The 23,491-nt window shown below is 35.1% G+C and overlaps 2 protein-coding genes across 2 annotated transcripts in view; one reads left to right on the top strand and one right to left on the bottom strand.

The window, feature by feature from the left end:
• Positions 1-7,273, top strand: part of LOC107870930 — a 21,426-nt gene extending 14,153 nt beyond the window's left edge. The window contains exons 2-3 of the mRNA XM_016717632.2: positions 5,911-5,965; positions 6,717-7,273. Of these exons, the coding sequence (XP_016573118.2) occupies positions 5,911-5,965; positions 6,717-7,072 (411 nt within the window). The 3' untranslated portion in view covers positions 7,073-7,273. The remainder of the gene's footprint in view (positions 1-5,910; positions 5,966-6,716) is intronic.
• Positions 7,274-13,066: 5,793 nt separating this feature from the next.
• Positions 13,067-15,960, bottom strand: LOC107871939 (uncharacterized protein At2g29880-like). The gene is made up of 2 exons (XM_047413266.1): positions 15,807-15,960; positions 13,067-13,649 (listed from the first exon to the last, which is right to left on the bottom strand). Exons 1-2 carry the CDS (start codon positions 15,958-15,960, stop codon positions 13,198-13,200), a joined length of 606 nt encoding a protein of 201 aa, XP_047269222.1. The 3' UTR covers positions 13,067-13,197.
• Positions 15,961-23,491: the final 7,531 nt, after the last annotated feature.

Raw genomic sequence — 23,491 nt, 5'->3', positions numbered from 1 at the left:
ACACCCTTAGTGCTTACGTGGCACATACGTGGCAAAACACACTAAAGTGTCCATGTAGGCACACGTGTGTGCCACTTAGGCACCACGTAGGCACTAAGGGTGTCAAAATTACACTTTTAATTAGTTCAGGGGGTAATAGGACTCCCTTTAAGTTGAGGTATGTCATAACCTTTTTGGGTATAATTCAAGGGGGTAATTGGGTATTTTCTCTTAAAAAAATTAATATATATTTTCAAATTAGTATATTTTAATTAAATTAATCATAAAAACTAAAAGTACATGATTTTTAAGAATATCATGACATATATATTTGTCAAAATTATTAATATTATCGATATAATGTCATAAAATTATTAAAACATTTGGCAAAAAGATAATCTATCAATTCTAACTACTAAAACAATTACTACTAAAACAAATAAATTAGAACCAAAAATATAACATAAGTTCGAAATTTAGCAAAAAAAATTAAGCATAATACTCTTATGTAAAATTTCAACATAACATACAACTGCACATAAATATAATTTAAAAGAAAAGAAAAATGTAAGTCTATAACCTTATTCAACAATGAGTTCTTTAATTTAAAAACTAGAATACTAACACTATTTTGCTAAATGAAAAAAATAAACAATAAATAATATGAACAATTGCATGCAATCACAAAAAGTAAAGGTTGGGAAATGAAAAGTAAGGAAATGAAATATGAAATATAAATAATGTAAAATAAAAAATATATTTTTAAAAACATTAGAATAATAATTAAAAAAATTAAAATAATTAAAAAAAATAAAGAAATTAAAAATTAAAAAGCTTGTAATTACGCCATGTAATTATTAGCATTTCACAGCGCTCTCATGCCAATTATACCCAATTACCTGCTAACCAAGTAATTACCTGCCCAACCAAACAGACCAAACAATGTAATTACATCAAATTGTACTAAATCCAATTACCAGAGTGGCTTTCCAAACAGGCTCTTGAGATAACATTATTGGTGTAAAAGTACAACGTTTCAGCAACCAAAAATGATCTCTTAAGAGCAGAGGTTTCGCAAGCAAAGATTATTCATGGTCTCTTCTTCTTTCTTTCCTTTTTATTATTTTATTATTGTCGTTTTTTCTCATTTTTCCGTGGTTTGCATTAAGCTTTTAAAAGTATAACAGTTACTAAAGCAACAAAACAATGAAAGTCGTGAAGTAGTAGCTAGTAAATTGGTCTATATTAACTCCCCATTTAGTCATATGTTTTGAGGTTCATTATTTACCATATACAGAGGAAACTTTTATCTCTAAAAAATAGTATATTGCTGTTGATTGCTCAAATTATTATTAACAACAACATAACCGGTGAAATCCCACAAAGGGGGGGTTTTGGAGGGTAGAGTAAGCCTTACTTCTGCTTATATAGAGGCTGTTTCTGAAAGACCCTTGGCTCAAGTGAAGCAAATTAAAGTAGTAATAGAAAGGGAAAACTGACAGTGAAGAAAACAACATACCCAGTGTATTCCCACATAGTGAGGTTTGGGGAGGGTAAAGTATACGCAGACCATACCACTACCTCAGGTAAAGTAGAGAGGCTATTTCCAGTTCAGGACAGATAACATTATTATAGCAAACACAAAAACATAAAAGCATATAAGCTAATACAATATGCAAAATAAACTAATACTGCTAGCAGTTTAAAAAAAAAAAAACTAACATTGCTAGCTACTACAGGAAGCAATACAACCACAAAGTACTCTTGCCTACTGTTACAGACACACTCCTACCCCCTAACCCTCTGCCCCAATCCGCGTCCTCCACACCTTCTTATCAAGGGTCATGTTCTCCGTAAGCTGTACCATAACAAGAAGTTGGTATGATCACCTAAACATAGTAAACACAGGTGATAACAGATACCAAAAGCCAAAGACTACATGAACATGAATACATGATAATACTATGACAGACACAGTGTATTAGACTACTATCAAGCCAAAGACTACATGAATAGGCTAATACTATGACAGACATAATGCGCTATACTTTCACCAAGCCAAAGACCACATGAATAGGTTAATACCAAGGCAACACTTGGTCGCCTACTAACCTTCTCCCTTATCTGCGACCTCTGCTCCCTATTATCTAAAGCCATGTCCTCGAGAAGCTGAAGGTGCTCCAAATCCTGTCTAATCACTTCTCGCCAATACTTTTTTGGCCTACCTCTTCCTCTCCTTGTCCCCACTATCTCCAGCCTCTCACACTTCCTCACTGGGGCATTTGGACATCTCCTTTTCACATGCTCAAACCATCTCAGTCTCCCTTCCCTCATCTTGTCCACCGCGGAGGCTACTTCCACTTTGTCTTGAAAATCCTCATTCCTAATGCCATCGCTTCTAGTATGCCCACACTTTCATTGCATTATTCTCATTTCTGCCACTTGCATCTTCTGAACATGAGAGTTCAGAATGAAATTTAATCTTGTATAGACACACAATATAAATATAGTACTGATGGTTGCAACAAATTAAATGATTAGTAGTAGACACTGCTGGTGTCTTAAGAAGTAACAATATGGTGAAATTATGAAATAAACTTCAAGATTAGTGATTGCGTGTGATACCAATTAATATGGATACACGTGCAACAAAGGTGATTATAAACTATTTATTAGCAAATGACTGCAAATAAAGCGATGAAGCTACTTTTTGGTCTTTTTCCACATCTAGTGTGTGAAATTATGAAATAAACTTCAAGATTAGTGATTGCGTGTGATACCAATTAATATGGATACACGTGCAACAAAGGTGATTATAAACTATTTATTAGCAAATGACTGCAAATAAAGCGATGAAGCTACTTTTTGGTCTTTTTCCACATCTACTGTGTGCACTAATATCTGGGGAGAAACACAGATATGTGACTCATGAGGGATGATCCACACACATTAGTTGGGAGCATAGACTCAAAGTGTGCTCTTTAACGGTTCTATTATACTCTGGGAGTCACGAGACACAACATATATTCATAACAGTGCTATACTATTCTGGGATGGACAATAAAGTCAACTAAATCATTTAAGTCTGATATTTTCTAGCATATATTGGTAAGATATGCAAAACCGACCTAGTATCAGGACATAATCTCGTTAAACCTATTTAAGCATTTGAAAATGCATATAAACTCATAATTGTAGGCATGTATTAGATAATACATGGATAATAACAATTTCCATAACCCGGATATATACCCACTACCTATGTATTCACTCGTCTGCTTGTATACATAGTCACCCCTATATGTTTAACAGTCAAAGGACTTCCTTTAAACATGCTTGACCTGGAAAATTATCATTTAGAGCTGGAAAGTCTCAACATACCAGATATATGTGCAAGATTACGTCCAACAGTTTTTCGTCACTCTGAATATATCAAATACTCCCACTATATCTAATTCAATGATTCTCAGGGTTAATTATATCTATTGGACCCATCTTAAGGTTCTAGACTTTGGTCAAAGTCAAAATTTACCTAAAAAGTCAACTACGGGTCAATGGGGTCAAGCTTGGAACGAATTGCATAAGCGGATTACCAAAAGTTAGGGAATTTAAATCTATTATCAAAATCTAATCTTGACGTAGTTTACCTAGTTAAATCTTAAGGTTCAAACTCAACTTGAAACACTCGAAAGCACATGCTTTGATTATAAAACTCTTAAGAGAAAACATGTATTTAATCCAAAATTAGTCTTAGAAATCTCTTTAAAAAAGGTGAAAACCCATAGCTTAGAACTCCCAAAACTTGGAACAAAAATGTGATTTTTGAAAAACTGTTATTTCTGTATCAAGTGCATTACTGCTATCTCGCTGACCAAGGCCAATGCTATCATGGTGCAGAGATGTGACCATACTGCACAAGCACGGCTTGGACCTAAGACTTCACGCTGTGACAGCTGGAATGTGGTCTTGCTTAAATGTCTGGCCACTTAGCGTTACCGTGCTCTGTTACACTATTGTGTAGCGTATAGAAATGGCACTTCGTGTGATCATGGTGCTCCAACTGACAGCAAATTCTGCAATCTCATTTTGTGTCCAAGTGATTCGAACTTTACACTGGTGACTTGGGTCTCAACCCAGACCACCATAAGAAGTCCCAAATGGTAAAAATAACTTGTACAAATGCTCAAAATATGATTTGAGCATAATTACTCAAAACAAAGGGTTGGTTGTAACATTATGGGTATTGGACAAGAATAGGGAGGTAAAGGAACACCCACAAAGTTAGGCATATAAATTTTTTTTCTCGGAATAACTTGAGGGTGTAAATATATTTTTTCCCTTTCTAATAATATTATTTGTATCAAGCTGCATAGCTTCTAATTGTTGCATTGGAATTGAATCTGCACGACTTCCGTGGTCAAAGTTGTTGGGGCATATCACAGTTAAAAAAGCAGACGGGAACCTTTTTCTGATTCCTTACTTTTAGTTTGCTTGAACAAGTTAGATTATGTGATGAGGTCACCACGATGTTCCTCGGGAAGAAGCTATGAATTAATTCAAGATTTTATTCTTTTGGGCTAGAACACTAAGGCAATCAATAGGCAGGTGTAAATGACTCTGCTGCTGTGGTGACTTTAGTCTTTGAGCTCAGAAATCAAGAATTTAACCTTGTCTAAGAGCAAGTGTTAGGGTGATCAATGACATTCTCCAAAGAGGAGAGACTTCAGTTCTATATTTCGGAACCTGAACTTGATTTTCCAGTCTGTTTTTGTTCGTGGAAACAGTTGACTGGTCAGATATTCTGGTCTATAAATCTAGTCAAACCCATTTGCCGAAAATGGTTTCTTTTTGATGGCTTGTAAATTTTAACTCTGACCCTCTAAAATAAATAACTGTATCATTGCTGATTGGCAGAGAGAATTACTATGTTTCAGAACCAGCTATTAAAAAAGCAAATGGGTAGCCATGTGCTTGAACTGTACCCAGGGCTAATTCTACTCATAGCCAATACACGTGTGAGAACTGCACTGAGGATCACCTTTGTTTTAAGCTGAGAGCTGTAAATGGTTTCAAATTGCTAATTTGATGTATGGTTTTTAAACAGAATAAGGGGAATGTTATGTGTAAAAATGAATATGATGTCTAGTTTAATTTTTTTTCTTTTTTAAAAAGGGGCAGCCAGGTGCGCTAAGCTCCCGCTATGTACGGGTTCTGGGGAAGGGCTGGACCACAAGGGTCTATTGTCCACAGCCTTACCCTACATTTCTATAAGAGGTTGTTTCCAGTTATGCCAAGGCTCCCCTTTGATGTGAAGTTCTATTTGAGAAATATGTCAACTTTACCAGTTATTTACTCCGAGTAACTGGTAAAGTTGCTGCCATGTGACCAGAAGGTTACGGGTTTAAGCTTTGGAAACAGCCTCTGGTAGAAATGCAAGGTAAGGCTGCGTACAATACACCCTTGTGGTGGGGACCTTCCCCGGGTCCTGCGCATAGCGGAAGCTTTAGTGCACCAAGCTGTCCTTTTTTTCTTATATATATTTTCTCATATCTTTCTAAAGGTAGGGGTAAGGTTGTAATACACACTACCTTCCCCAGACCTCTGTTGTGGTATTATTACACTGGACTTTTTGTTGTTTTATATATTTTCTTATATATTATTTTTGTTAACGTTTTAAAGTTCTCATTTTCCTGTTTAAAAAAAGAAGAGGAAAAATTTAACAAGATTCATTTTAAAATTATGAGACCTCATGCAATGTGAATGATAAGTAAGCATCTGGGGTTTTATCCATTAGCACTAAATGATGCTGGGAAGAATGTTGTATGGGGCCAATACACAGCCAAAATTTCCCTGTTCTTTTTGCCTTCACGATTGTTAATCCCTTGTACAATTCTATGTTATAGGGTCTTACTTTTATTTTTCATATTGAAGGTTCTCCGCACTCCTGACTTCCGCAACTGCAAGGCTGCTACTGAAATTCGTCAACGTAAGTTTCCTATCAAATACACTACTTACGATTTTTTCATTTAAAAAGTTGTCATGAAATAAATACATCACCAAGCTACTAGCCATCATAACCCACACTAGTCATGAGATTATGTACATGCCATTACGATTCTCTTGTTTTCCTGTTTTTCTGATACCAGTATCATGAAATTATGCACATGCCATTACGTTCTCTTGTCCGGTTCTGCTGATACCAGTATGATGCATCACATGGAAGTTCTGAAGTCAGTAAGAAATGCACGGTTGCATTCTCTTCCAGGTTACAACCGTGTGGAAAAATAGTAGTTTTAGTATAACCTAGTTGGTTGCAGGTGGTTAAATATCTACCTTACAAGCCAGTTCTTTCTCCGGAGCTTATTCCCTGTACAATAATTTATGCAGCGGCAGCTATCAGCTGTTCATTCATTTAAGAAAAGCTTGGATCTTGTGTTTGCAAGATAAACTGATTCAGTAATCTATATAAGAACTTGTATTCAGCATGATCCACTTTCTCTGGCAAGTGGATGTATTATTTTTGTACTACTTTGCATGGTCAGGCTTTCTCACTCAGACAAGTTATCTTTTAGCTATAGCAATCCAATTGTCCATGGATATCGTATCTGTTGTTATTGGAACCATGAATTTGTTGCCTCTTTTATTTTTCAGTTGTCAAACTATGATCAAGATTTTCAACATACAATCAGCTTGTTGTATCAGACACGGATCCTTATTATGTGCATTAAAATGTGCAGAGTTGAATCTCCTGATAGATCTTTACAAGGAGTTCATGGAAGAAACTATAAACCCGGAGGCAGCTAAGGATGCAACAGGAGCTCGGAATGCTTCAGTGGATATCAAGGAAGGAGAAAAGCCTAGTGAGCAACGGATAGACATGAACCCTCCTCCAGGAAATGTGGCATCGGCGAAGCCTGAGGGGGATTCATCTCAGAAACAGCGAGCTGAAGATGATGGGCTCCAAGTGACAGGGTCATATGTGGTTGGAGGTTCAGCATTTGGTTGGAACTTTATAACATACACCAGCGGGAAGGCCATGTATTATGGACAAAGCAAAGAGTCCTTCCGCTCTGCAAATGTTAAATCTGAATGAAGTTCCCAAAGTTCACTTTTACTCTCTACTTTTGGGATTAGAATGGCTTGATGGTGTGTACAATAGATTTGGTTATTTGGTTAGTACCCTACAACCTCTCTTCCAACCTCCCTCTCTATGTAGTAGTTGTATGGGTCGAGTAGAACTGCTGGATCGTCTAAAGCTTAAAATTTCAACCAGGATCTACCTAGTTACTACTCATTTCTCAACTCGTCTCAATTGCGAGGATCTCTTTAACCGAGCATGGCATGTGAAGAAACTCATATATCTAGGACAATCTTTTTAAGGTGTACCCTATTACAAGTACCGTGCAAAGAAGTAAACATATGAAGAACCAAAAGGGGGTTTAATATCTACTATATACAACAACATATCTAGTGTACTCCCTGAAAATAGGGTTTGGAGGGCAGAGTGTATGTAGATCTTACTCCTATTTTAGAGGTAGAGGTTAATCTTGATAGACTCTCCGCTCAAGAAAAATAGTCCAAAGCAGTAAAAAACAAAGCTGAAAGTATAAGAAACAACACATAGTAACAAAAACAATAGATAGCAACATAATAGTACTACAATAAAACACTATGATAGTCAAAGTATAAAAAATAATAGGTAGTAACAAAAATTCAAAGACAAGAAATTACAAGAAGAATATTGCGACTACTTGTATGGACAAATAATAAACGGGGTGGGCAAGACTTGGCATTTTGAGAGAAGCTATAAGGACAGGACAAGTCAAAATCTTAGCAGGTCAAGGCTTGCCCCCCCCCCCCCCCCCTAATCCACCCTATTGCCATCCCTTTGAAAAGGCTCTCAACATTGCAAATATCAACCCACAACTAGTAAATTCGAAAATCCGGTAAACGTAAGATTTTGAAGACTCAATTGGATCGTCAAAGCACCGTAACTTTGGGTCATCTCTCTCATTAAATTTCAAACTAATAATCTACGAGTAGCTTCAATTTACTTTAATTTACTTAACACATACATCACTCTTTATTTCTTGATACATCTTGAATATCTTACATAAGAATTCAACTTAGTTAATCATTTCATTAAATCCCTTGGGAACAACATCTAGACTCACATCTTATATTACTTATATGACTGGGTACATTTGCATATGCATTTGGAAGCAATAAGTTTTTAGTATCATTGTCGAGGATTTGATTTAAATTGATACTGACTTGGGTTTTTATTCAACTATTCAAATTTCTTTTCACAGCATGTTAGTTTATGTTGAACACCTGAAGTCAAGGCAATCCCTGGATTTCAAGTGATCACAAACTTGAACACACCCTCAAATAGCCAAGAGCTATGAGTAATAATTTGAAAACAACCCAAGCCCTCCATATAGTCCAAATGTTGTGGTAGACAGGGTTGCCGGTCAGCCTGCTATTGCACAACATGTTCATGTGCTTAAGTTCGCGAGGCCAAATCGAGTAAATTCCTCTAAAGCTATTGTAAAACCAATTATCACAAGAAACTTCGAGCTAAGAGAAAGCATGATGTGACTAGTGCAACACTTATCGATATCCGGGTAAACCACACGAAGACCCACATAAGCAACACCTATAAGAGTTCATCGACTTGAGCGATAATTTCCCCTATCATAATTTGTCAGAAGAATATGTGAAGTTGACTCTGTTCCCTCATTGATTAAAGACGCGAAGAACTGGCTTCCGAGTGAGCCTATGGGTTCAATTACATCATTGGATATCTCGTCAGACAGGTTCCTCAATAGGTTCTTCTCATCTAGATGAACTAAGGAGCTCAGAGGCAGAATTTCTGGGTTTGTATAGAAAGCTGATGAATCCCTACCACAGGCTAGGGAATAATATATGGGATGCTTGAGAAATTTTCACCACCACCAACAACCCTAGGATATAATTTGTCACAATTTCATTGAAGGGTTGAGCCTGCCTTGAAGTCTTTGTTAGATGCTATAGCTTAAAGGAAAATTTTGTTCAAGAGCTATGATGAGATAAAGGCTCTCTTAACCTTATGTATGCTGGATACTAAGATTATCAAGAACCTAGCAGAGTGCTCATGACTATCCAGGAAAAGCAGGGAAAGCTAGAGTTGGATGATAAGGCAACTATATAATCAGACATTGATAAGTTATGCAACTTAGTGGAACAGAGTTTGATAGCTCCAAGAGCTAGTTATATGCAACATGTACAACAGACTCAGACAACTGCGTTATTTTGTGGCAAGTGTGGTGAGAAGTACTCTTACTCAAGATGCAGTTTGAATCCAGAGTTCATATTCTTTGCAGGGCAGAAAAACAGGGGTCAAGGATATCAAAGCAACACTTTTGACCCTAATTATAGAAACCACCCAAATTTCTCTTAGGCAGTAGTAGCAGTTTATGCAGCAAGCTCCACCAGTTAATAGTTCATTGGAGAAGACAATCAAATAGTTCATGGCACAACAACAACAACAACATCAATTTATAGCCCACAACACCATGTTCAGCAGCGACAAGCACAAATCAATGTAGAATCGAAGAAGGCTATTGGTGAATTACAGATTAAGATGCGACAACTTGCTACAACACTTCATGATAAGTCTCAAGGGGCTGTGCTGAGTGATACTTACACACCCAAGAAGGGCGTGACTATTACTTTGTAAGTGGGCAAGACTTTTGAGATTCAGAGCCTCCAAAGAGGAGTAGTCCTCTAGGTAGAGGACCTTGAAAAGTATAAGCATCCTCTGTTTCCACAAAGGTTGATTTGGGCCCCAACTCTAAGGACAGAGCCTATGCAAGAGGAGAAGGTCGAGAAAGAGGTTGTTGACTATCCTAAACATATATTTGAGAGAACTCGACAAGATAGGATTGAACAAAATCACACTCCAATCCACTTATAATTCCCTAAAACCTATTGGAACTCCAAAATGACAACTTGAATTTCTTTTTATATATGAATAACATCTTCATATAAATTTTTTAGATGAAGAACATTGATTTGTGTACACACTAACTTTAACCCTGACAGCTAAAGAACTAGGAAATTAAAGACTAACAAAAGGGCACTTTTTATGGATTAGTTTCTCTATTCTAAGAAACGCAAATAACAACCTGATGCAAGATCATCAGTCTAATCCCCCTCCTTAGTAGCAGCAAACCCCTTTGAGGAGCTATCAAACTTTCAGTTAGACATAAAAGGTTGTGAATGTTGGGGATAACACCACCAACAACAATCATCACATTGTGAAGCAACTTCATAAACTCCTCATCATTTTTCACAACCGATTGAATGTGCCTTAGCACAATCCTCTTATTTTTTTATACTTCAATTAGTTGTGAAGTATGATGAGGAGTTGAGCAAGTTGCTTGGCGATGTGACGATTGCTACTGGCGGTGTTATGCCCAGCATTCACAATCTTCTGCTGCCTAATTGAAAGTCTGGTAGCTCCTCGAAGGCGGCTGCTGCAGTTGAGGAAGAGGATTAGACTGATGATCTTTCATCCAGCTATTATTTGCTTTTATTGGTATAGAACAATTAGGCCATGATAAGTACCTTTTTATTATTCTTTATTTCCTAGTTTCTTTAGCTGTCAGGGTTAATGTTAGTGTGAATATAAATTAAAATTCTTCATAGAAATCCTTATGATTGAAAATTTATCTAGTGAAGATATTCTTCATCTAAAAAAGGATCTCGAATAGATTTGGCGTTCTAATAGGTTTTAGGGAATTATAAATGGATTGAAGCGTGATTTTCTTTCAATCCTATCTCACCCAATTCTCCATCAAGTTATCTATTATTTGTATGTAAAAATATTTGAGATGTATGTATGAATAGCGTGTAAATGGTGTTACATTAGTAATGCAAGCCCTATTAATACTAACATGTGTATCTACTGTGTACGAAAACTGATTCATTTCACTGTGTATTGTGTGTTTGCAATCTAGCTTATATATGTATGGGATGGATATATGATATAGCATACAAATTGATTTGCTTATAAATTATATACAAATATATATTAGTGTATGGAATAAATATAGAATATGGAATAAAAATGGTTTACGTAATATCTTATACATCAGGTCATGTACAAACATATATTAGTGTGTGGATTGTCTATAGAATATGGTATACAAACTGATTTACTAAACTTTTATACCAGATTTTATACAAACATGTTCTAGTGTTTGATGTAACATGTTTTAGTATACAAACATGTTTTCTAAAATGGGTGTACACTAGTATTGTCACGATCCAACCCGTCGTGAGTGGCACCCACACTAGTTTTCGGTGGGAGAACCATCTAACCCCAGAAAGTGCAAATACAACACTTTTAACAAAAATAAGGCAAACTAGCTGTTATGCATTAAGGCTGCATTTGTTTTTATTAAGATTCAGACGTCTGAATCTAAATGCATATTTGAATGATTAAGATGTTGTTTTCAGATCTGAAATCTGAATGATTAAGACTATTTATTTTTCAATATTTAAATATGAAAATTTATTTATTTGCATATATAATAAAAAATATAATTCAAATAAAAAATAATTATATATTAAAAAATATTTGATTTAATACAATAAAATTATTATTTGATTGAAAAAAATATTTATCTTTGTTAGTGATAATGTAAATGGTTTGTCATGGTGGTGGTGGTGGTAATGATTAATGTTAGTGATTAGTAACGTTGGTGGTGATAGTTGTGATGATAGAGATGTTTGGTATTGTAGTGACTATTATGATGGTGGCGATTGGTAGTGGTGATGGTAGTGATGTGAAGTTGGTTGATGTTAGTAGTCGGAGGTGTTGATTGTGATAACTAAAAAATGAATGCATAATGGTTGACGATGTGTTGGTGGTAGTTGGAGATGCTGTTAGCTGTGATGGTGGAGATGATTATTAGTAGATATATACTATAGCGATGATGGTGGTTGAAGCGGTGGTAGAGGTGGCGACCCTAGTGACAGTGGTAGTGGTGACCGAAGAATGTGTGGATGCTGATGGTGTGTTAGTGGTGGTTAGCGATGACGCTAGTTGTAATAGATAAGTTGGTTAGTAGTTGAGATTGATCGATAGTGGTTGATGATGCTGGTGATTTTGGTGGTGTTGTCATTGGCATTGGCATTGACGGTGGTGATAGCGACAAATATAATTAAAATAATAGAGGTGGTAGATATGGTAGCTGCTGCAAATAGTGGTTAGTAGCAATTATGATTGTGAATGGTGGTTGTGATGGTGGGGGTGGTTGGTGCTGGTGGTTGGTGGCAAGGTGCTGGTTGACAATGGTGGTAGCAGTGACGGATCCACCTTGTAATCAGGGGGTTCATTCGAACCCCCTTCGATGAAAAATTATACTTTTTTATATTATTTTTACACGGTCAAAAATATTTTTATGCATATATAATAGATATTGAACCCCATTCGATTAGTCCGTATATTTACTTCTAAACCCCCTCAATGAAAATCCTGGCTCCGCCACTGGGTGGTAGTGGCAAAGGTGGTTAGTGGTGGTGACGATGGTTATGGATAAAGTGGTGGTGAATATTTTTCAACAAAAGAATACCTTTTAATGATTAAGGGTGTGTTTGGTATGATGGAATATGTTTTCCTGAAAAATATTTTCACAGAAAATAAGTTGATTTTCTACATATTTTCTCATATTTGATTGGTGTATGGAAAATATTTTCTGAAAAATATTTTATGGTGTTTGGTTGGTGAATAGAATTTTTTTTTTTAAAAAATATTTTTAGTTGTTTGATTGGTGAGAGGAAAAAATATTTTTTAAAAAATACTACTAAACAATTAACTAGTATACAAGCAACTCAACATTCTGTCGGAACTAATTTAAGCATAGCAAATAATACCACTATTGAGTATCAAACTATTACAAGACGCTAAAAATTAAGCAACTATTACTTACATAATTCATGCTTCCTAATCAATTCCCACAAATGCACAAAAGAGAGAAGTTTGGAAGTAAATACACGAGATACATTATCAAAAATGAAAGAAAGAAGTTTGGAAGCAAATACACGATACATTATCAAAAACAAAAGCGTGCGAATAATAGTTGCTTCCAAATCCTATGAAGCTAAACCAACCAATAGGTGTCACTATTGTTGTTGCTTGAATCGTTCCAACCACACCTTACGAAGATTTTAATTTTTGACCATGAATGCCTTAGCTAAAGTGTTGCTTTGCACCAAATAATCAAAAGCATCACCGAGGAACTCTTCATTATAACCTTCCATTGCCATAACTACTTCATACAACTTTGCCACATCTAGATGACTATCAACCATTCTACCAATTGCTGTTGCAACTTCTCCAAACTTTATTGATATATCACCTACAACATCTTGCACCTCAAAAGAACGTTTTCTTTTGCGATTTGCCTTGATTTGAGAAGTTTCGGTTACTTGTACATCCTTTTCGATGGATGGTCCTTCAAGGTCATTATCATTATCTTTCTCATAAAAACTATCAAAATCTATATCTTCAAATGATTTAGCACAATCTCCCCTAGCCCGATCATTTCCACACACAAGAGACATTTCATCAAATATTTTAATTTTTTTGTTGATGAACTTGTCATGATTGGGATGTGCCTACAATACAAAGATTAGAAAAAATTTGGTGTCAAATTTATTTGGTTCTAATGGGTTAATGTAACATAAACAGACCGTTACAAGTACAATAACTAATATTCTGTTCTAAGTGTCATTCTAGGAGAAACAATATTACTTCTGATAATGAGGGAGAAACATTGAAGCAGAAGTATTTTACCTCTTCTATCATACCTGTGATTTCATAAAACACTTTTTCATTATAGTTCAACAACTTTGATCAAAAGGATTCCACAATCATTTTCAATATGCCCTTTGGTAAATGTGAGCCAAATACCTTGTAACATCTCATTAATTGATGTACCTTTCATCTCTACCTATGATTTTAATAGGTTGGTTCCCTTTTCCCTTTTAATTCTTTTTGTAGCACACAAACTTTGACTCATCATCATCAAAAATAAAAATATTACTAGTTATAGGTCCCTAGGTAAAAGTTAGGAGTTTAATAAAGTAATTATTAAACTCTAATGGAAGAGGTCACACCCCACATTTAGATCCCATTTATGTATGTTTTTATACTAGTCAACTAAGCCAGAAATTAAGGAGAATCATGTGGCTAATAGGTTTGCAACTGTAGGTTAATATCTCAAAATATTTTCTGATTCTAAGTTCCTAATATCAATAGGTTTGTAAACTGTTTCTACTAGCGACTCTATTTGTAGCTCAAGTTTTTTATATCATTGTTGGCAGCGGCCAATGAATCTACTTTGTATATTTCAGTTTCAGGGATATTTCCCAAGAACTTATAAAACACACTAACATCCAAGTTTTCAACACAAAGATCAAAGCTTTGCACTAACATTTTTCAGCAATCGAATATGATCAGATTTTCAAAACGAAAAGAATCATCACCTTAATAAACAACACAAACAGGCAAAAAAAAGCTTGAAGACATACATGAATGAACAGGATGCTGCGAAAAATGTAGAAAAATACTTAAATTTCTTCAGAATCATCAAATAAATAGTTGAATTAAAAAATTTGCACTAGAATTTCATTAGCAACCTAACACAATCAAAACTTCATTACGACAAACAGAAGCATCACCAGTAAATAACACACAAAGCTCCCTTCTTATTTTTTATTTTTTTACCAAATTTTAATAAAAAGAAATCAAAATTAAACACAAATAACCTTATAATGTATTGTTTTTGTTGATATACAGAGGACCTGAAGGAAGTAGTGTGGAACTAACAGTACTCCATAGGTCCGTGACAAGGCAGCTACCATTGATGCATGTTCATCTTGTTGAACTCTTCTAAAATTTTCTACAATCTTCATAAACTTGTTATATGTTTTAGAGAAGAAGCTATTAATGCATCTTTCTATTATTTAAGCTTTCTATACTTTGTATTGTTGTGAATAAGTTTCACCGCATGCCTTCTTAGATTTTCTTCAAGTGAATAAATAATTATTGTATAGTCTTAGCAAATACTAATAATCTGCTGGCTTCCAGATGGGAGAAAGTTTTTCTGAATCCTGTAAAATCAAGAATCTGCAAGCTACCCACTGGAGGAGATGATGCACCTCAGATTGGATACATCAAACTATCATCATTCAACCAAAATGCTTCAGGTAAAAACACTAGGTCACTGTAGAATTAGCAGGTACCCTGTGTGGTTAGTCAAATCACACGTAAGTTAGCCCTAACACCATACACCATGGTCATACATATTCCACATTCTATACCATATTCCATGTACTTTTTCTTTCACAACCGCACTACTAATACTCAAAGAGATAACAATGCACCCAACAACTTTAAAACCATATTTATATAAAAAGTCAATACTAATGTATTCTAGCTAGTAAGGTTGTTTTCTCCCTAGGGTGGAAAACATATGCACCCACTAAGGTTGCATGCTGTAAGGGATGCTGTTTAACCCATGATATTTGCAAAAATATGGTTTTTGATATGTATAGATGTTTTCTATGTGAAAGATCAGTAGAGATACAAATCATCTACTACTGCATTGTGAAAGTAGCCGGCAGACTTGGATGCTGTAGGCATTATGGCTACAATAAGACAAACTTTAAAATTCATTCTTAAGTAAAAAATAATAACTGAATAGAATTTTAGAAATGAAACCAGTACAAACTAAAACAAATAAGAAAATAAGAAAATAAGCCATATTTTATCTGAATATGGACCGCATAGACTTTGGGATTTGCCGTAATCATCTTCAAGTTGTCATCCCATCCAAGACCACTTTTATTTAGTAGAGTTTGGATTGAAATCCAAGTATTTCTTATTGTTTTAAGATGATTCTCCACATGCTTAGATGAGCTATCCATTCCTAGTTGTTTGTTAATGGCATTCGAAACACGATTAAACGAGCTGGCCTTAAATTGATTCGTCGATTTATTCCCTTGCTTTACTTCATCAGTGTAATATCCCAAACTTTCTTTAAGTCAAATCTAGTCTCTAAAAGAATTAGTGATGACTTTCTAAATGATTAATATTTAAATCATATTTAAATCAAATTCAATTTTTCTAATTTTGACTTTTTATCATGTGGAAAATTGAATTAGCTTTCAAATGATACCAATTTCATCCAAATCCGGTATCGAAGTAGAAGGTTATGGATGTTTTATTGAGAGCTGTCAAAACCACCCAGGTACGACGGGCAGGTTGATACCTAAACCGTCGCAGCTAAGGCAGTAAGTCAATCTTCTGGCTAAGGTGCGACAGATAGGTTGATGGGACGTCGAGCTAGCGACGGACCGTCGCCCCAGCCGTCGCTACTAAGAAAGTGAGTCCCTATTCTGGCCTAAGTGTGATGGTCAGAACGACAGACCATCGAGCCAGTGATGGACCATCGCACGAGCCATCGTAGAGCCCATTCAGCAATTTAAAGCCATTTTTAAAAGGGTATTTGGGTCTTTTTCCACCCATTTTAACCCCTAATTGTACCAGAAAATAACTCATAACTTTATTATTCATTCACAATATCTAATTAGGGTTTCTCTCAAAGATAAATCCCCAAGAACAAGAAACCCTAGGTGCTTAATTCCAAGTCAAGAATTCAAGTTTTCCTCCACAAATCTTTAAGAAATCATCCACCCAGGTATGTTAAGTGTTCATTCATGGATTCCTTTCATCCATGAAGCCCAGGAATTCAATTTCAAATTATAAATTATGATGTTTATGTTGTGGATTAATTACAATCATGTTGATGTTGTGTATGATACCCAAGTTGGAATCGTTAAATATGTTTTCATTAATTTATGCTAGCATGTGGATTGAAATCTACTAAATTGTGTTGATTTATGCAACCATGATGAATTAATTTAATGTCCAAGCCTAAGCTTATAGTTATGCATGCAAGGTGTTTGATAAAATGCCTAAGAGAATAGGAAACATGCCTTATGACTTAATTGTGACCAAAATGATGAACCTATGTTTGACCCTTAAGTTCAAATGACTCCCATGTTATCGTTATGCTTTGTGATGGATTGATGTAATGCTCATGAGATTAGGCTTATGAAATTAAGACATGTTTACATGTACTTCTATTTAGGGGTGTTCACGGATCGGTTTGGGTCGGTTATTGTTCAAAATCATAACCAAACCAACTTAGTCGGTTTTTAAATTTCTAAAATCAAACCAAACCAACACAAAAAAATAACCGTTGGTTTGGTTCTTGTTGATTTAGTTTGGTTTGGTTCGATTTTTTGGTTTATAACTTTAGTTAATGATAAAAGTTGAATATTTTTTTTTAAAATTCAATCCAACATATGAGATGTCGACCGAGTGTTGTTCCCCAATCTTGCAATTAAGATGTCAATTTAGTATTATACTTAGGCAAAGCCATGAACAACACCATATGAACGCTTCTACAAAAGTATTTAGAAACTATATATAAGAGAATATGATAAATCCCCCAAAAGGTAAACACATAATTTTTTTGCTTAATAGGGACCAAAAGAAAGTTAAAAACTAGTGATTATCTATAGTCTAATAAAACTCACCTATAAAATTCCATAGACGATAAGATAATTTTACAATTAGTATCATTTGTCATTCAAAGTGCGAAAATCATATAGAATCTCATAACGTACCATCAACTAGATGGAGACATATGACTAAAGTTAAATTCATGATTAAAATTTAAAATATAATTTTTTATATGTTATTTATGAATAATATATAAATAATTTATATATGCATATGTATGTGTGTGTATACATATATACATGTATATATGTGTGTGTATATATATATATATATAATTTTTATTGGTTCGGTTTAATTATTTTGTCGGTTATTTTAGAGTAAAACCAAAATCAAACCAAATAAGTATCGGTTTTAAAAATTTAAAACCAAACCAAACTAAATCTAACCAAATATTATTTTTTTAATTGGTTTGGTTTGATTCGCGGTTTGATTTAATTTTTAACCAAACCATGAACACCCCTACTTCTATTCATGTGTGAGCTTATGGCATGCAAATACTTCATGAATATCCCAGATGATTGTACTATGAATTATTGACTATGGTCATGTGTCAAGAAGTGTCAAGTCTTGTCAGTTTCATGCTATTGAGTCCTGGGGGTACTTGTACCTGATAATTTAGCTGTGTGCCTAGAGCTAGTGTTATGTTTTCAAGATACTCTCAGTCAAGCCATGTTCAGTAGAATTCAATCAGTCTCATGACTCAGGAAAAACTCAGTAATCTCAGTAATCTTAGTAATCTCAGCTAATTATCGGATCTCAGTAATACTCCGTCAGTTAATGAAACTCAGTAAACTCAGTCCAATAAGTTCAGTATAATTAATTCAATGTCTAATTAGATGAGAGTAGTATTCATCATCGAGTCAACCCAAGTATGAGGACACATACTGACAGTTAAGGGTGTGATCCTTAGAAGTAATCCTTGCATTCCAGAACTATGTATCTAGCATAGATTGAGACATCAACACTGATAGATGAGGGTTAGTGAGGTGGATAAACACTGTCATATGAGGGCCCCACCATTCTCTTTTGTGGACACTGCCAGATGAGGGTCACCCACAGTTTATCTTTACCAGTGGCGTGGTATTGACACCCTTCTAATTGGGGTTACAGATTGGACCCCAACTCAACTATATTGCTTTATTTAGGGCATATCGGTTAGATGACTACTTCCTACAGTTATAGTCTCAATAATAGAACTTAGATAGTTCTACAAAATTCAGGACTGTTAGATACAGTCACCTAGTTCAGTACGGAACTCAGCTAGTTCCATCAAAAACAGGACTATCAGACACAGTCATTCAGATAATAGTACAATAGTTATGCAAAACCTATGTTATCAGTATTCAGATTCAGTGTTGTCTTGATCTCAGATACAGTTCACGTATTCATGCATGTATTCTTACGTTCATAATATTCGGTCAACCAGTATTGTTCATGCATATAAACCCTTGCATTCAGCCTACCTCACTTGCATACCAGTACATTCAATCGTACTAATGCATTTGCGGTATGGTATTTTATACCATAGGTTTAGAAGCACGAGCTCCAGAGAATCAGTAGCATTCCAGTCTCAGCAGTGAGTCCTCATCCTTCAAGGACACGATCATTACTTTATTATGTCATTACTTTGTTTATTTCAGTAGCTGGAGTTAGTTGGGGACATGTCCCATCAACTCCTTATTCAGATAGTTTAGGTTTAGAGGATTTCAGACTACAGTATGTTCAAATAGTTTATTTCAGTTCATGTTTTGGTATTGATATACCGTACTCTCAGATAGTATGTTTTATCCGTTTTGAACCTTATGGCATGTTCCAGTCTATTATTTCTGTATTTTACATGATGTCATACAATATACAGGTACAAATATCAGTCATGGGTTAGCTTGTGGTCCTTCAGAATCATGAGCACCGTGTAGCATTTCGGGTACCGGATTTAGGGCATTACAATAAGCTAGAATCTCCAACATCAAATATTCCATTAGTTTTGACAACCTAAACTGTTTCTCTCATTTTTTCCCATGATTTACTGTTACAAGTCAAGAAACAACATGAACAATTCATACTCAACAGAACACAAATGTAAATTAGCAGAAACCTATAAACTCTACATATACCATAGAAAGCGAGTAGTAAAAAGAATATTCAAAGATAATAGAAAAACTGTAATAAGCCATAAAAGTATTTCTTTTATACAGGATCTTCCCAATTACTACTACAACACAAAGAAATAAGAAAATATCAAAAGCCAAAACAATCAACATTAGCTCTTTAGCTATCAAAGTTTCTTAATACGCTAAAGTCCCTCATTCCTCCGCCTATCATAATTTATAAACATGGCATAAGCAATTGCATCTCTTTTTGATGACCATTGTCTAGCTTTGACTTCCTTGAGAATTTTGAGTAATTTGAACATTTTGAGGTTGAATTACTGCTTCAACATCTACTTCTTGTATTATCATGTCATTTGGCTCCAAATCAACTATGTGATTATGTAAAATGTACGACGCTAATACCACATTCACTTGTGTCTTAAAGTCCCCAAAAGGTTCATTGTCAATCACATGAAATCGTCTCTTTAGAATAGCAAAGGCACGTTCAACCTTGGATCTCAATGATGCATGATGAATATTGAATTGTTCTTTTTCATTTTGGGGAGGACAATCACTATACTCTTGCAAGTGATAGAGTCTTCCATGATAAGGAGGAATAAACCCTTTACGAAGTCCATATCCCGCATTTATAAGATAGTATTTATCTACAAAGTCAAACTAAAGTTAATTAATATACATTGTTCACCTACTTTTCATATAACCTAATTTATATTGAATAAGATACCTTTTGGGATTTGGAGACCATGTGGTCTCTCCAATGAATCATTTAATATGCGAGAATCATGTACAGATCCTTCCCAACCAGCAAGCACATACGTGAACTTCAAATTAAAGTTAATGGCAGCTAATACATTTTGTGTTGTTGTGCCTTTTCGACCATAAAATCTATTTTGTTGTTCAGTAGGAACAGATACAAGCACATGTGTTCCATCTATTGCTCCTACATAATCCTATATATAACTTAAGTTAATAATATGTAGTATTTTTAATGAAATGACTTAAAATATAAAATTTTAGTATGTCACCTATGGTAAACCAGGGCTAATATCGATGGTTGTTCATTATCTTCGATTGGATGGTTCCATCCGATGATTTTATAAGAATTGGATAGAGCTTCAAAACTGCTTGAAGCACAGTGTGAAAGCATCGATGAATAAACTCGATTGACCTATAAAAGTGTGATCCGATCTTCCGAAATAGTTCATTAAAACCAACAATCTCTAAAAATATCCACACTTATTCTTGAATAAACATATTTTTGGTTGAACAAAATAAACTATTCCTTCTAAGACCATTGCATAGTTCATAAAATGCATGCTTACTCATTCGTATCTGACCTACACAATGAACATCACTTCCATTTAAAATACTATTCATGTAAAATTCTCTTTCTTGATCTTTATTAACATATGGTTCTCTAGAAATGCTATTTTCTTGTTCGTAGGCAACAATTATTGCAACTCCTGCAGCTAAAACAGATGTAGCTTCATCTCTAATTATTGCATCATCTTCATCTTGATTAGTCGAACCCATATGTTGTATTGATCAATTAATTTCGTTACATATCGTTTACTATATACAACAACAACAACATACCCGGTATAATCTCACAAAGTGGGGTATAAAGAGGGTAAGTGTACGCAGTCCATATCACTACCTCAAATATGAAATAGAGAGGCTGTTTTCGATAGATCCCCGTCTCAAAATAAAGTAATTTCAGTTCAAAATTCAAATAATCAAAAAGCATACAATTTTTATCAGTTAGGATAAAACCAAAAATGGACGAATCAAGAATGCATTCAAAATGGCCTTATTGATCCGAATGATCCTAAAGGGGCAACTGATACAATTCAGTAATGCCATTTTGTTTGACAGAAAGTTTTATGCACTAAGCTTGCCGGGACCTTTGTAGTAATAGAAGAGAGTCATGATTCTCAGTTTCAAGTCGTATAATTAAGTAGAAAATAAGCCATTCCGTCAAACTACTCAAAGCATTTCATAGCATTTCTGACAAATAAGCCATTCCGTCAAACTACTCAAAGCATTTCCGACAAACAAGCCATTCCGTCAAAATACTCAAAGCATTTCCGTCAAACAAGCCATTCTGTCAAACTACCTAAATTTCAATTTTTGAGCAAAATTGAACTCAAATCAGAAATTCAAATTTCAATTTTTGAACAAAATTGGCCTCAAATCAGAAACCCAAATAAGCAAAAGAGAGGAAATTGAAGAATCTTTTTACCAAGCACCAGAAAAGAAATTAGTTATGGACATACCTTTGAAATTCTTACAGTGGGGAAAAGAGAGAGAGGGTTGAACACCCTAAATTGAAGATGACGATGATCTGCTTGTGGGTTACCTATCGATTTTGTTGGGGGGTGAAGTAGAAGATATACGTGTAGCTCTCAAATGTTTTATCTGGAAAATGACTTCCCTTGACTTATCAAGGAAGTCATTTTCCTTCAAGTGAAGGAAAATATGTGGCTTTGGAAAATGTTTTCTAACTAGTTTTTTTATAACCAAACAAGAGAAAGTGGGAAAATGTTTTCTAGAAAATATTTTCCATCATAGCAAACACACTCTTAATGGAGAAATTGGATTTCTTGGAGAGAAACTTTGAGTTTTAGGGTTTTTCTTTGAGAGAGAATGGATGAAATTAGGCATAAAGTGCTTAGAATGTGTTTAATTCCTTGTTTTGGATGAATTGGGGCCTTGGAAATTGACCAAAATGCCCTTTTTAAACTTTAAGTCGGCACTAAAAAATATAATATTTTTCCCAATTTGGTTGGCCACCGTGATGCGCCTAAATCACGGTGGCTCACTGGAAAAGGACAAGTGGGAACTGGGCATTCTCCGTGACGTGGAGCTATCGCAGTGCCCTATAGTTATGCCATTTTGGCTACTGGCGCGATGTGCCACCATCGTGTCGGGCTACTGGTTTTTGATAAATGGGAATTCAGGCTTCTCCGTGATGCGGGGCTATCGTGTAGGGCCACTGAAATTTGATGATTATTATTTTACCCTCCTCTGCGACACGCCAAGTGCCCAGATGGTACATTGCCAACTTAAAAAAGTCATAAATCTTCACTGAGTGTTGGAATTGGGTGAATTTGATATCGATGGAAAGCTTATTCAATTTCTCACACAATGGAAAGTCGAAATGTGGAAAATTCCTCATGTAATAAAAAGGTATTCTTTTTAGAAACTAATCCTTGACCTTCTAGAGACAAAATTAAGCTAGGAAAAATACGGGGTGTTATAGATAAGAACTACGCATATCAGACTCAACCTCCCAAGTAGCCTCATCTATAGGTTGTTATTACCACTGAACCTTAATTATAGGGATAACTCTAGAGCGCAACCGCCTAACATCCTTAGCATAAATGGAAACCGGATCCTCAACAAAGGATAACTGCTCATTTCACTGAACTACCAACAAATGACATGAGACTCATCATGAATATAGAGATGAAACATAGAAACACAAAAAATGGATGAATAATTAATAGATCATAGGGCAAATCGAACTTATAAGCTATATCACCAACAGTTCAAAGAATCTTAAATAGACCAATATACCTGGGGCTAAGCTTGCCCCTCTTCCCAAACCTCATCACATCCTTCATGGGTAAAACTTGAAGGAAAACACGATCACCAACACCAAATCTCAAGGCACGAAGTCTACAATCAACATAATACTTTTGCCTACTTGAGCCGTTGTAAGTTTATCTTGAATGATCCAAACTCTATCCATAGA

This window comes from Capsicum annuum, chromosome 5, assembly GCF_002878395.1.
Source record: "Capsicum annuum cultivar UCD-10X-F1 chromosome 5, UCD10Xv1.1, whole genome shotgun sequence".
NCBI lineage: Eukaryota > Viridiplantae > Streptophyta > Magnoliopsida > Solanales > Solanaceae > Capsicum > Capsicum annuum.
This window is presented reverse-complemented; position numbering and strand designations above follow the sequence as displayed.

Bases quoted from the DNA above. Each gene is read 5' to 3' on its own strand.
- LOC107871939 (XM_047413266.1), bottom strand. From the start codon at position 15,960: ATGGATAGCTCATCTAAGCATGTGGAGAATCATCTTAAAACAATAAGA. The intron at 13,650-15,806 runs AGATAAAATATG...TCTTTGTATTGT, and splicing joins AGTCTATGCGGTCCATATTC to AGGCACATCCCAATCATGAC.